Raw genomic sequence first — 15,715 nt, 5'->3', positions numbered from 1 at the left:
TAGATATTTATTAACTAGGAGCTAACTAGATAGAATAGCAGAATAGTAAGTATCAGGTAATAGATAAGATGTAGCTTAAAGAGCTATAACAGGATCAAGGATAATATGGCTTAAATACAGGAATAAGGGCAGACAGTCAAGGCAGAATCTAACTAGATAGGTACTACGGCTTCGCACCGTGACAATAGGTATTCTAATATTTATTAAATATAATAAATATATTTAGTATAAGTTTAGCTATAAATTAAAATATTATTTAAATATATAATATAAAAAATATCTAGATAATTATATAAAACTTTATTAATAAATCTCTAGAATAATACTAGGGCTTTAGTAAGTTTAAATAATATTATTAAGAATTTAAATAGGTTTAATTAAATTTAAAAGATAATAAGATATTCTTATTCTTTTTTAATTTATAGATTATTAAAAGTAAAAATAATATTAATTTTTAAGAAATATCTTATTTTTTTAAATTATTTAATATTTCTTTTATTAATAATAGTAGGTAATAATCTTTTATAATAATTATATTTAGGATTTAGTAATTTATATAGAATTATAAGCTTTTTTTAGGTTTTTTTATAAATAAGATAGAGAATATAATAAAGAAAAAACTAAAATAAATAAAATTTTTTTTTAAGTTTTTTTTAATCTATTTCTTTAAAATTTTTAATTTATCTTAGGACATGCTATATAAGCTTTTAAAAAATAGGATTTTTCTAAATAATAATTTAATCTTATAATTATTAGATTAGTAAAGTAGTAGATACTTAGCCTTCTTTAGTAAGAATATATTATAAAATTTAGTAAACTTAAGGAATAATTACTTTTATAGCTTAGATTTAATAATAATAATAGGGTTTAGAGTATTATGGCGTAGCCATGTACCTATCTGGTTAGATTCTGCCCTAACTATCTACCTCTACTCCTATATTTAAGCTATATTACCCCTAATCCTATTATAGCTCTTTAAGCTATATTCTTATCTTAACCTAACTCTTACTTATTATATCTATATATAAATAGCCTGAATATATACCTTACTATTAATTATACTTACTACCTGCCTACTCCCTATAATATTATATAGCTTCTACTCTAGATATAGCTATTATTAGTATATTAAAATAACCTGAACTATCCCTAATTATAGATTTAATTAAAGAATTTATAAGCTATATTATTAATAATCTTATTATTTAGATTATTTACTTTAGATTTTATAATAAATATATTAATTTCTTAAAAAAGGAGATTTATACTTTCTAAAATTAAGTTAATAAAGCTAGTCTAGAGCTAGTTAAGAAGGAGAGAGTAGTACTATATTAGAAGGAAGAATTAGAAGTAATCTAATAGAAATTAATTAAATCTAAATATATATTTATTATATTATAGATTATTACTACTTTTATTATACTTACTTCTATTATTATCCCTATTTTTATTAAATATACTCCTCTTACTAAAGCTATAGTAACTAATATAATAAAAGTATTTATATTTATTTTTACTAGTCCTTTTTCTAGTACTTATCTTAATAAGAAACTCCTTAACTTATAAAAATTTAATAATACTTATTTTAATCTTTATTACTTTATATAATAAATCTATAATAAAATAAATATTAATCTAGATTATTTTCTAGCTACTAAAGCTTAACTAATCTATATAATAAGATATTTAATTAGAAAGGCTTATAAATTAATCTTACTTAAAATAAGATTTAATATTCTTTAATTTCTAGATTATCTTAACTTACTTAATTATCTAGAAATAATATTTAAAAATCTTAATTAAATTTAAAATATTTAAAATTATTTCTATAGTTAGAAATAAAGAAACTTAGATTTTAGTATTTATTTTATAAAATTTTATTATTTTATTTTAGAAAAAAAAATACTTAATAATTCTTTAATATTTCTTTTAATCTAAAATATTTTAATTAAATTTTAAGATATATTACTTTATAATCTTACTTTATTTTAAAATTTTTAAGAATATATTAATTATTTCTAGTTACTAGAAAATTACTATTATTAATACTAGCTATAAGTATCTTATTCTTACCTAATATCTAGTTCTTATTACCCTAATTTAATAATATTAAGGAATCTCTCTAATTTTATCTTATTTAATTATCTAGTTACACCTCTCATACCTAGAAGAGATTTAAATACTATAAATTTATCTTATACTTACTATATATTATACTCCTCTAAAAAAAAATAATATAAATATAAAAAATACTTTTATTATAAAAATAAAGTATATTATATAAAGAATTACTTCTTATCTAATTAATATTTTATATAAATTTAAGAGTAGATAAATATACTAGTATATTATTTTAGTTTAATTTTTATTATAATATTACCTACTCCTTATACTATAGCTTAAAATAACTATTTTATTATTCTAGAGAAATTTAACTAACTATATTTTCTTAATATCCTATCTAACTTAAAAAATAGAGTCTACCTAGCTATAATTACTATCTAGTACTAGAATATATATAAAAGCCCTTATTACTAGATATACTACTCTACTTATCTTATACTATTACTAAATTAACTAACTTTTTTAATCTTTATTATATATATACTAACCTAATAGTATAGTAGGTATAATTATATTAAGAAAATTTAAAAATACTAACTTATATTATAATTAATTCTAGAACTAAAAGAATTAACTTTATAAATTATTAATAAATAAAAATATATAGATTAAAGACTATTTTATTCTTTTATTTAATATCTTTATCTAGCTTTTATAGTAAGAAAGTAGAAAAAGATATAATAACTTATTATATAAAGACTAATCTATTATTAAATAATTATTATAATTAAAAATCTATCTTCTATATTATCTATTTCTTCTACTACCTAATTATTCTAGAACTAGCCTAGCTTATTATATATAATCTAAAAATATATTTTTCTAACTAAATAACTATATTTAATAGTTAATATTATTATAAATATTATAATATACTTCTTAAGCCTATAAAAATAAGAATCCTAATAAATATTTTCTAGAAAAATTAACTTAAATAACTAAATTAATAAAAAAAATTACTAGAGTTAAAACTCTCTATACTTATAAAAATATACTAAATATTCTTAAGAGTACTAGCTATATATACTTATTATCTAGTATAGAAACTATACTAGATCTTATTAAATAAAGTTAATAAAAAACTAAAGTATAAAAATACTAGTTTTAAATTATTATTTATATTTTGCCTAAAATTATAAAATTTCTAAAATATATTTAATTCTTAAAAAGTAAAAAAACTATTACTATATTAATTATATAATTATAATATTAAGATCTAAGAAAAAAAATAGCCTCTATTTAATAAATTATATTTAATATTATAAGTATAATTAATTATTTTAAAAGAATAATTAGAAGAAAATTTAAAAAAAGATTTTATATATTCTAGCTTATTTCTAGCTATTTTTCTTATTTTATTTATTAATAAACCTAGAAGTAGCCTCTATTTATATATAGATTATTAAGGATTAAATATTATATTAATTAAGAATTATTACTTATTATTCCTAATTAAAGAAATCTTAAATAACTTATAAAAAATATAATATTTCTTTAAAATTAATCTAGTAATTACCTTTAATAATATTTATATTAAAAAAGGATTAGAGTACTTAATTATTTTTTAAACTTATTTTAGGCTATATAAGTCCTTAATTATACTATTTAGCCTAACTAGTATCCTAGCTATTTTTTAATATTTTATAAATAATATTTTATAATAATATATAGATATATTTTATAATATATTTCTAGATAATATTCTAATTTATAGCTATATAAAAAAAAAATATACTAAATATTTAAAATAAATATTATAAATTCTAAGAAATAATAATCTATATATAAAAATATTTAAGTATAAATTTTACTAGCTAAAAGTTAAGTTTCTAGATATTATTATTAGAAGAGAAGATACTTATATAGATTTTAAAAAGATTAAAATTATAATAGATTAAAAATTACTTAAAATAATTATTAATATTAAAAATTTTATAAAATTTATTAAATTTTACTAATATTTTATTAAAGAATTCTTATAAATTTTTATACTTATTATTATTTTAAAGAAAAAAGAAATCCTATTTTTATAAATTTTAACTTACTAGACTATTTTTAAAATACTAAAAATAGAATTTATTAAGAAACTAATATTAAGATCCTTTAATTAAGACTAACTAGTTATTTTAAAAATTAATACCTTAGACTTTATATTTATTAAAGTATTATTATAATATAATAATAATAGAATTCTATATCTAATAAGATTTTATTTAAAGAAAATAACTCTAATTAAATATAATTATAAGATATATAATAAGGAGTTACTAGTAATTATTTATTATTTAAAAAAATAGATTCTAAAATTAGAAAGATACTAGTATTTAATTAAGATTATAATTAATTATAGAAATCTAGAGTATTTTATAATAATTAAAATATTAAACTAATAATAAACCTAATAATTTAAATTCCTATTTTATTTTAATTTTATAATTAATTATTGCCTAGATAAGTATAAAATAAAATTAGATAATTTAATTAAAAGATTATAAAATCTTTCTAAAAAAAGGAATAAATATTTATTATACTAGAATTAAATAATATTAAAAAAAGAAAACTTGACAAGCTTCTTACTTAAATATTTAGAAAAGTTATAGAGCTAATAAATACTATAATTAATCTAGCTCTAAGTTATTACTAGGAGGAAGTTAGTATACTTCTAGCTGCCTAAGCCTAAAAAAGAAGAGACTATCTAGCTCCCTAAATAATTAAGAGAGTACCTAGATAGGGATTATAAATAAGATCTAGCCTCTAATAATATTTTAGAAAGTCTAGAAAAGGGCTATAATTATTATTTATTAATTATATTATTTAAATATATTTATTATTCTAGACTTTTATTTTACTATAATTAATTATATATTCTTAATATAGAAAAATTAAAAATAAAATTAATATATAAATATTATAAAAATATAATTATTAATTATTAAAATAAATTAAAAATTTATAAATTATTATTATAATTATATTACTAGTCTAGAATATTATAATTTATAAAATAATAAATTTATAATTATTATATTTATAAATAATCTATATCTTATTAAAATAAATATTAAAAAATACTTTATTTCTTATTTATATTTAAAAATCTTTAAAAAAATATATTTATTAATTTTATTATATATTTATTCTAAAACTTAGGCTTTAATATTATTATAATAATAATTAATTAATTAATAAAATTTTAATACTATATTCCTTATAATAATACTTATAATATTAAGAAAGTTACTTACTTATTTTAAGATTATATTTAAAGATTTTATAGATTCTTTAAGTTTATTATATTTAATTAAGAATTTTAATTTATATTAATATTTTAAATATATTTAAATTATATTTTAAAAATAAGATTACTTTTATTTATTATTTATTATTTTAAAATTAATAAATAAATTAAATATATAAATATTATTTTAGAATAATATTTATAAATTTATATTAATTATTTATAAAATAATTAGATTAAATAATTATTTATAATAAAATTTATTACTAATAATATTAATTTTAAAATTATTAGATATTTTTTATTTTTTATTTTATATAATTTTAACCCTTATATAAGATTTAAGCTTATTTTATTTAATTATTATTTATAAACTTATAATACTTATTAATTTATTTTAATTATAAAATAAATATAGAAATATTATTATATTATTATAATTATTACTTAAACTTACTATAAATATTATATTAATTAAAAATATTACTCTATTAAATATTATATTAAGAATTAATTAATCTAATTAAATATTAAGAATATTATAATTTTATATTTTTAAAAAAAATTAAATTAGAAAAATCTAGATTTTTTTCTTATTAGAAAGATTATTAGCCTTTATATTTATAAATTAAACTTATTTAAGAATATAAAAATATATCTAGTATTTTATATTAAATTATTATACTTAATTATTAAAAATTTATTATTTAAATAAGAGAAAATTAAACTTCTATATATTAAAATTAATAATATTAAAAAATAAAAGATTAAGAAAATAATTAATTCTTATTAAAATTATTATAATTAAGATAGCTACTTATATTTAAAATATATTATTAAATAGATTAAATATTTTATTATTACTAAAATTCTTACTAGCTATCTAGAAAATATTATTAAATATATTATTATTTATTATTATTACTACTCTAAAAAGTCTAGATCTTAGGAATACTTTACTAGAGCTTAACTTAAGAAAAAGAATACTATTATAGTATAATTATATATTTATTTAATTAGATTTTACTCTAATTATCTACCTTTACTCCTATATTTAAGCTATATTACCCCTAATCCTATTATAGCTCTTTAAGCTATATCCTTATCCTGACCTAACCCTTACCTATTGTACCTATACGCAGATAGCCTGAATATACACCTTGCTGTTAGCTACACCTACTACCCGCCTGCTCCCCATGACATAGAGTAGCTTTAATATTAGTAATAATAATAATAAATATCTAGTATTTATAGCAGGCATATATAATATAAATAGTAATTAAGACTCTAGTAATATCTTAGTTCTTTAGAGATTTAGGGTAGAAATTAAGATATTAAGAAAAAACTTTTAATAATATATTATATAATATTAAAATTTTTATAAATTTTAGAAATATATTATAATACTTTTTATAATAAGGACTTTTAAATAAAATAGTATAATTAATAAATTTAATCTAAGAATTATAGATTTTTAATTAAAATAAGCTAAAAATAATAAAAAAATATATAAGTTAAATTATAAAAAAAGTAATATTTTTTTTAGTATAGTTATAAATTCTTTAAATTAAATAAATAAAATAAGTAATATAACTAGACTTTATTAGAATATTATTAAATCTTTTTAATAAAATAAGGTTCCTTAATAATAGTATCTCTAATTAATTATTTATAGCCTAATTATAGTCTATAAAATATTTATTCTTAGTTCTAGAGTTAATTATAATAAAGATTAATAAAATTTTATTAAAGATTTTTAGATTAATAAATAAGATTATTAATTTAGATTAGTAACTTTCCTCCTTTACTATTATTCTAGTTATTATAGCCTTTAATAAGTAGAGGAAGTACTAGGGATATTCCTAATTATAGCTTAGGTTAGGAATATTCTATTTTCTAATTTAGGGGATATAAGATATTTAGTAGGCAGGATTCTAATTAATAGGGGATATAGGTCTAGTTTAGTAATAAATATAGAAATATAGCTAGTTAGTCTTTAATTAGGATATAGATAATTACTTATTAGATAATTAGTACTATTATAGTAATAATATAAGTATTAAATTTAATAATTAAGATAATAAATAATAAATAGGTCTATTAAATCTTTAGTAGAAGTAATAGTAATAATAAGATTAATAAGAATTATAGGAATTTAGGTAGTAGAAGTTAGCTTTAAAATAGGTTAAGAAGGCTAGAAATTTCTTATAGATAGGAATAAAGTAATATTTATATAATAATAATAATAATTTTCTAAATTTTATAGATAATTAATAAAGTTATAATATTATAATAAGATTTTAAAGTATATTAATATTTCTTAAAATTTTTAGCTAATAATTTATTCTAGAATTATAGATAAGATATCTTTATTTATATTTTCTTTTAATATAAGATATTAAAATTTAGTAAAAAAGATATTAAACTTATAATAAATTTATTAGAAATAAAATAAATTAATATAAGTATTAATTTCTAGATTTAAGTTTTTAAAAACTTTTTCTAGAATTTTTAAAATTTTAATATAATTATTTAATTTATAGATTCTATTTTAGATATATAATAAGATTTAGATATATAAGGTTCTTTTAAGATAACTAGTTATATAAGCTATTTTATTATTTAGAGTTAGAAAATAATTAAAGTTTATAATTATTTTTTAGTAAATTTAAGAAATAAAGTATCTTAAATTACTTTATTAGTTATTAAATTTATTAGAATTAAAAAGTTATTTAGAGGTTTAAATAGTAAAAATAAATATAATAAGAGTAATAATAATAATAAGAAAAGTAATAATATTAGTATCTCTTTTAGAAGAAAATAATAATTAAGAAGGCATACTATTTTAAATAAATATTTTAAATAATTCTTATTAGATTTTTTTAGCTTATATTTTCTAGTACTTAATTATATTATTTTTTTATTAAATATAATTAAGAAAATTAGTAATAATAGAATATAAAATAAATAATTTATAGAATTTTTTTATAATAATAGTAAAAAATTAATATATTTTAATAATATATTATCTTAATTTATTAGGAGTATTATATAGAAGGGTTTTTATATTTTTAAGTAATATAGATAGTAAGGTAGATATAATAGTAATAATTAACTTCTAGTAAAGAGGAGCTATATAATATTAGAGAATAAAATTAGATTTAGATATTTATTAACTAGAAGCTAACTAGATAGAATAATAGAATAGTAAGTATTAGGTAATAAATAGGATATAGCTTGAAGAGCTATAATAGGATTAAGGATAATATGGCTTAAATATAGGAATAAGGGTGGATAGTCAAGGTAGAATCTAACTAGATAGGTACTACAGCTTCGCGCCGTGACACTTATAACTAGTATTAGTAGTAATAATTTTTTAATAACTAGAAATAATTAATATATTTTTAAAAATCTTAAGATAGGGCAGGATTATAAAGTAATATATTTTAAAATTTAATTAAAATATTTTAAATTAAAAAAGATATTAAAGAGTTATTAAGTATTTCTTTTTCTAGAGTAAGATAATAAAATTTTATAAAGTAAGTATTAAAGTCTAAATTTCTTTATTTCTAATTATAGAGATAATTCTAAGTATTTTAAACTTAGTTAGGGTCTTTAAATATTATTTCTAGATAATTAAGTAAGTTAGAATAGTCTAAAAACTAGAGAATATTAAATCTTATCTTAAGTAAGATTAATTTATAAGCCTTTTTAATTAGGTATCCTACTATATAAGTTAATTAGGTTTTAATAGCTAGAAAATAGTTTAGATTAGTATCTATTTTATTATAAATTTATTATATAAAGTAATAAAGATTAAAATAAGTACTATTAAATTCTTATAGATTAGGGAATAGGTGTATAGTCTAGGCAGAATCCTAGCAAATAAGTACTACAGCTACACACCATGACAGAGATAAGTACTTTATTTTATTACTTCTAATATCTTTTTACTACCCTTATACTCTGTATAGCTTTACTTTCTTTACTAACACTATCCATACCCAAGCACCTTGCCAGCGAGACACTTACATGATTACTGAGGAATTGGATATAGGGTAGTATGTATTATATTCACTGCCTGATGAGCTATGTCTTTTCAATCCACTGTGTCTGCCTTTTAAAATCTTCCCTCTCCTTGCCTAGCATAGATTTTAAGCCAGCTTCTCGTAACTCTGTAAAAAGCGCAACAGCGTCGTCATAAAGATGGATAGGCGTCCATCCATCCCTAGAAACAATATCTGAAACAGAATTCCAGAAGTCTTGCACATCATTCCACCCTTCACCTTCCTCTGCATGAATACGAAGCTCATCCTGCGTAAAATGGATTGGACATGGAGACTTGAATCCCAGTTCATCCCAATATCTACAGAGAATTAGACGAGTATTTAGGGGTAAAAAAAATCATACTAAGCACAATAGCTCTTGGATAGGAAATTGAACAAACTTACTTCTCAATTCGGATCAAGGATTCCCTCAAAGGCAAAATATCATTATCCCAGGTGTCGCCCACAAATTGTATAGGCTCGCACCTTGTTCGACCATGATCAAAGTGGAGAACTTTATCTAAAAGAGGCACTTGCTTCGCAATCTGCTTTTTGTAAAGGTAAAGGATTATAGAACTGCTCATTTCTCTCCTTACCCTAGCCTTCTCAGCCGGTTCAAGGTCCTTGAAGCTTGGGGGAGCTTTCAGAATAATTTCCCCATGATAATCAACTAGCTGGGGGTGGCGTGCCTGAAGTATTAAAGGCGCTGCCCATGTTCCTTGCCAGTCTATCACACTACAGATGCGACCCCTATCAACGAAGATATTGCCTGAATGGAGATCCGTGTGCCACAGATGAGACGCAATAACAGCAGGATCATCTGGAAGAAGATATGGGACAATCTCTAGGTACTTTTGAAGTAGTAAAATGTGGCTCTCAGGAGAATTTTGCGTTGCAGAAGTCACTAAAGGGTCATCCTGTGATTTGGGAATTGCATGCTGTTTTATCCATTCAAGCTCCCGACGAGCTAGGGAGGCGGCAAATCGTTGTGGTTGTTTCCCTTCAAGGAGTTAGAAGAGACTCAAATAAGGAAGAAGAAACGTACAGGGCCCACGGTCTATATCCATCATTGCGCGTTCTTTGTTCCAATAACCTCTTTCCACTACTGGGCCAATAACAAAGCGATTAAGCACTGTTTTTTTAACCTCTGGAGTCACATCACCAAAAACTTCAGCTCTTACAGCGCCTTGGATAGCTTCGGTAGCATAATATATATTGCCGTAACTAAGCCCTTGTTAGAGTCTGGGGGTGTAGTCTGAGCTTGATATGTATCATACCTATTGAAAGATACGGATATCATTTTTTTCTCCAGTAAAACAAGGTCTTTCATGATTGCTATCTTTTCCTCCAGGGAAAGATTATTCCATATATCTTCTAATTTTTCCCCTGGAGCTTCCTCCATAATTATATATTCGGACTCAACAGGATTTTTCACATCGGCGCTCCAGGCATATATCCGGGGTACAGGGATTTCTAGGATGCTACGAGCCTGTCATCATATTAGAATATACCGATCTCAAGATCAGAGAACTCACAAATTCCATCGTCGCTACTTCGGAAGCTGTCGTGTAGTGCTGGGGCCCTGCAATGGGATGAGGAATCCTTGCAATCACAGTCATTCCATTATCCATCATGAGCCTGAAAGTCTTGTTGAATGAGCCTTCCGCTAGCTTTGTGATTGTAACGCATTTTTTGGCTCCAACGCTGCTTGCGGCAACCTTCTGGAGCTCGGGTATATTAAATGGAGAAAAACGATCGCGAAGCTGCTGTTCTTCGTCCCAAAGCCAGCGACCGCTTGTGTACCGGAAGAAATCCGTGCATGACTGCTGCGTGCTAGATGACCTCATCAGGCGCAGACGTATACGTGATTGCGGGTTGTAAAGTGGAAGAAAGTTGTGTCCTAAGCAGACTTCTGGTGTGAACCTGAGTACAGAGAAATATCGACGGTAGATTCTTGAATATAAATGCGAGGGGTGAGGTATGCTGGGTGTGGAGTGTGAAAACTTAAGAGATGTTTTCATATTTCGTATCTGCAGAAATCTTGCCTTCAAGTAAGGTGGTCTGCTTTTATGGTTCGCCGGAGATTGATTTCCAGCAGAGTTCTAGGGACTTGAGAGAGTCAGGCGCACCGAGCAGAGCCCAGTTTGACGTACTTCTATCACTAGGGCATAATATCATTCGACAACGTTCTGTCACACTCAGTTAGTCGGCGAAGGCGAGGAATGGGGGGCCACATTTACGGACCTGAGTTGCCTCGGAATCTATGAAATTCCGTGCCAACGCTAGTCTACTTCTGGTTCGTTAAAGACAGTCCATGGTGAGTACTCCACCCACGCCGAGGGTTAATCCGTTCCGGGTTCCTGCCCACGCCGAGCTTATCTCTGCCTTAGGTACCCACCTTGAGCTGTAAGCCCACCCAATCACGCCTTCCAGATCAAGCCTTGGTCCTGGAAGCCAGGATACATATCAACCACCGTCTCACATTTTCACGGGTCTCCAATATTTCGTCCGAGCAGGTTATGCTATTCCTCGCTCACAATGTCGCCGTGTAAGGACGCCCCTGAGGAACGTCGCTTCGAGTACAACTGGATCGATAGTGCAGAGAACCTTGAAAAATATAAACCGGGTGGGTATCATCCTATCATGATTGGTGATGTACCACACAATTGATACCATATTGTTGATAAGTTGGGTTTTGGAGGTTATTCAACTGTTTGGCTTGCCCGTGACTATGGGCGCAGCCTAGCATATGAGTGACTTCATCATAACAGGTTAAAATAAAGTATAAAAAAATTCAAAAAATTTGAAGACATAAAATGGAATAATTAGTAATTAAATATTGAATTCTTATACAGAATAGCATGTAATTTAAAGAAACAAAGTTATTAATACATAATAGCATACTCTGTACAAAATTCAAACTTGTAACTAGAATTATTTTGGTGTTATATTAAGGGCCTTGACGTACTGCCAACCCCCCTGCATTCCACGTGATAAAAATTGATTACATTTGTTTTTCCTCTGTTTCTTTTACACCCCCAGCTCCTAATCGAATCTGAATTGGAAGACGCGTCCTCACAAGGTCTGTACACGGCAATCATGCCTTGGAAAGCACAGGTTTGCCCTTTTTGTCAGACTCGATATGCGAATAAACAAGGCTTGATAAACCATCTCCTCAAATATACGGGGGAATTGCGTATTCCGGCCGACGGAATACATGATGTCTTGGGGATCCAGCGCCTCTCCATCATGAAGCGTCACTTCCCTGCAGAGGAAGTCTCTTACCGCTGTCCATCCTGTTTAAAAGCCATCAGCGGTCAACGAAGGTTCACTGATCATGTTATTTATCGCGGGCATTACCGTCATAGCGAGAACCACGAGGAGAAGTCATCTCGGTTTGACCCCGAGCCTTTCAAGATATGGCGGCCGAGGGGCACATTTCCACTTTTCCGTCTCCCTCCCGGTGGGTCGAGTTTTATAAATTTGGCTGTACCAAGCATGTTGAATGTAAGAGCTGCTTTTACTAACAGTTTGGCGCCGGGGCCACAAAACAGAACTACGACAAATGGTATACAGAGCCGTTCTTTGTTTTCAAAGCGTCAGGTTTTCTGGGTGCGTCCAGAAATATTCTGTTGACCCAGTTAATGGCCTCCGGCTCCAGTATAACCCCTCCAGGAACCTACTCGCTCTTCTGGCAGTGAGTCGTCAAGTTTATCATGAAGCGCGTCGAGTCTTCTATCGCTACAATACATTCGTATTCGAGTCCAAACCTCTTCTTCCCATATTTCTTATCGGTATCGGGAAGGCAAATACGCTGCTACTACAATCTGTAGAATGGGTTAGCGACAGTGGCCTGTATGAGAATCACATAGCTGTTCTTAAGTCGTTTATAACGCGAAGAGATGCAGATGTGCCGGGACTGACGGATGTCAGCATTTGGAACGATGAAGACCACTTTCTGGAATTCATGCGGATAATGAAGTTCCCGGATCCAGTGTATCGTCCCAGCACTGATCGCCTACTGCGGCTAGATGCCGACGATGTGTCAGAAAGAGATGGTTATTATCGCTACAGCCTTTCTGTTCGCTGCTCTGAGAATGGAAGAAAACAAAACGGAAAGGCCGTATATGAATTACGCACGCGGAGAATGAGGGACGATGACCCCGTACGGATCGCTGCTCTCCAGGCTCTCATGGATCAAGCGGCAAAGAGCAGCAGAAGCAAAAGGAAATAAAAAAAAATATGGGCGATAACACGTCGAGGGATTGGTTTTTACTCTTGGTGTGATTTGTGATAGGTAGAATAATTGTTTGTAGCTGCTGTGTCTGCTGTTCAGGTCGAGTGGATGAAGACCTGCACGGCAATCAGTTGCCTCTACCAGTATCTATATTACTGATGTAATCTAGAAGCATGCAATCAGAGGTAATATACGGAGCAATAACCATCAAAATCTATAATAAATTCGTGAAAATCCACTACAAAGAGGAAAATCTGAGGGAGCCCTGCTTCCAAGTACTGGAGTTTTGGCGTACCTTCCAGTGCTATTCTTCTGATAGCATCTCCTTGGGGTTGCTCGGATAGGATTGAAAGCTTTCCTGATATACAAGTCGAGCATGCAGAACTACAGCGCAGGGTGGTACGCTAAAGGCCTCTACTTTCGCTTGCAGGCTGATATCGCCCCCGTCTAATGGGGTCTCCAGACAGGGTGACATCCCCCCGAGTTCTTTGCACACGTTCTGTGGTTATGAGTAGGAAAATCAGTGATAAATAAGTGGGATATGCATTAAAAAGGGCAAAAATAACAACAATACTGCAATTGCCAAGGTTCCATACAAACAAGCGCTCCATATATGCCAACAAGACCTCAATGAAAAGTCATAACTTTCAACAGAAACATTCAATCCGCAGATTCCATGACGCCCATGTACATGCAATGCAATGCAATTAGTTCCGGGGGTAGTCCCGGGCTAGCCAAAGTTCGTATTCCGTGCCAGCGCAAGACTCGTCGCTGGTGCATACAGACGAGTCATACGCGCCGTAGGTGTAAAATGCAGCCTTTTTATTCACGAGGTCCTCCCCAGAAACATTGGGAGGCAGGGCCTTCATGGGGTATCCCTCGTAGGCAATGACAGCTCCAGGAAAGATAGAAGCGACGGCTGCTTCATTCGCAAAAAGGGCCCCGGCAGTGTGGTCGCTATGATCACCGCTGCCAAAGTCATCGATATAGTTCTGCGCATTCATGTAGTCGGGATCATACTCGTTGATCATTTGAGTAAGGGTGTTGATTAGGTCCTCCCGGGTATACCTGGTGCCAGATTCATCCACGGTGCCAATTTCACCAATCTCCGACTTCCACAGCTTCTCCATACTTTCATAGCCAGTGCTCGCAAAGCCACTCCCATCCATATTTCCATCGGGCATATGGATAAATGCTATCGAAACCTGGTCGTTGTCTCTAAGTGTATATAGAGGGATATCCTTGCCCGGCACGCCAATATCTGACTCGTCCCAGTCATTGCTGACATCCACCATTTCTGCATAAGCAGCCATAACACCGGCTTGACGGCTTGTCCAGTAGTCCGCACCCAGGCCAGCATCCCCAGCTGTCAAATACACCGTCCGAACCATTCGCCCACTTTCAATGTCTATAAGCACATCGGGATTGAGGAACAGAAGGTCATCATCTTGATGGGCGACGATGTTTAGTGTCTTTTCGTCGCTCCTGCGGCCAGCAACAAACGAGCCAGATAGGGCATACAGGCCTATGGTCATGAAAAGAGTTTGAAAATGCATGGCGAAAATCAAGGCACTTGGCGTATCGAAATAAGAAACGAGAAGACTTGTTTGTGATCGTGTATTAATTATCACGCTTGGACTTGATCTTTCGCAAGTTGCGACGCTGGTGTTTTTATATTGGGCTTGGTCCAATTTCAGTTCCCCCTTGGTATCCAACTTCAGTCGATTCTTGTGATATCTTACATTCTCTACATAAGGGTCAGTGATGCCTTCAGGTTTCCCTCGAGCATTCGGATGAATCGGGCACTCTTTCTTTCCCGCCACCAGCTTTTACTTTTAGAATTGCAGCATATTTGCTGACTTCAGGCCTGCTATTGTCGCAAACAACCGCTCTCGATCAATATCAAACGGTTGGCATTTGGTCAAGCCAGCCATTCCGAGGAATGTCATTTGTTTTGGGCAATTCATGGATATTCATCTTGGGAACTCGGAGGCATGGTAAGAATGCGAGAGGAAACCCAAACAAGGCAATGAATTCATATCTATTAGTTAAGTATAGATAGGATATATC

The 15,715-nt window shown here is 27.5% G+C and overlaps 3 protein-coding genes across 3 annotated transcripts; 1 reads left to right on the top strand and 2 right to left on the bottom strand.

Annotated features, from left to right (window-relative positions):
* Positions 1 to 9,418: 9,418 nt before the first annotated feature.
* Positions 9,419 to 11,255, bottom strand: P175DRAFT_0459676 (aminoglycoside phosphotransferase family protein; the record flags this gene model as incomplete). Its single annotated transcript, XM_040894708.1, has 5 exons — positions 9,419 to 9,728; positions 9,814 to 10,408; positions 10,454 to 10,632; positions 10,686 to 10,897; positions 10,944 to 11,255. 5 exons carry the CDS (start codon positions 11,253 to 11,255, stop codon positions 9,452 to 9,454), a joined length of 1,575 nt encoding a protein of 524 aa, XP_040752681.1. The 3' UTR covers positions 9,419 to 9,451.
* A 581-nt stretch (positions 11,256 to 11,836) lies between these two features.
* P175DRAFT_0557946 (uncharacterized protein) lies at positions 11,837 to 14,096 on the top strand (the record flags this gene model as incomplete). The annotated part of the gene is made up of 4 exons (XM_040900809.1): positions 11,837 to 12,063; positions 12,451 to 12,871; positions 12,939 to 13,573; positions 13,965 to 14,096. Exons 1-4 carry the CDS (start codon positions 11,947 to 11,949, stop codon positions 14,094 to 14,096), a joined length of 1,305 nt encoding a protein of 434 aa, XP_040752680.1. The 5' UTR covers positions 11,837 to 11,946.
* A 256-nt stretch (positions 14,097 to 14,352) lies between these two features.
* Positions 14,353 to 15,180, bottom strand: P175DRAFT_0438256 (uncharacterized protein; the record flags this gene model as incomplete). The annotated part of the gene is made up of 1 exon (XM_040893903.1): positions 14,353 to 15,180. The coding sequence occupies one exon, from the start codon at positions 15,178 to 15,180 to the stop codon at positions 14,353 to 14,355; it is 828 nt and encodes a 275-aa protein (XP_040752679.1).
* Positions 15,181 to 15,715: the final 535 nt, after the last annotated feature.

The sequence above is a fragment of the Aspergillus ochraceoroseus genome (assembly GCF_002846915.1).
Source record: "Aspergillus ochraceoroseus IBT 24754 chromosome Unknown P175scaffold_4, whole genome shotgun sequence".
NCBI classification, from domain to species: Eukaryota; Fungi; Ascomycota; class Eurotiomycetes; order Eurotiales; family Aspergillaceae; genus Aspergillus; species Aspergillus ochraceoroseus.
This window is presented reverse-complemented; position numbering and strand designations above follow the sequence as displayed.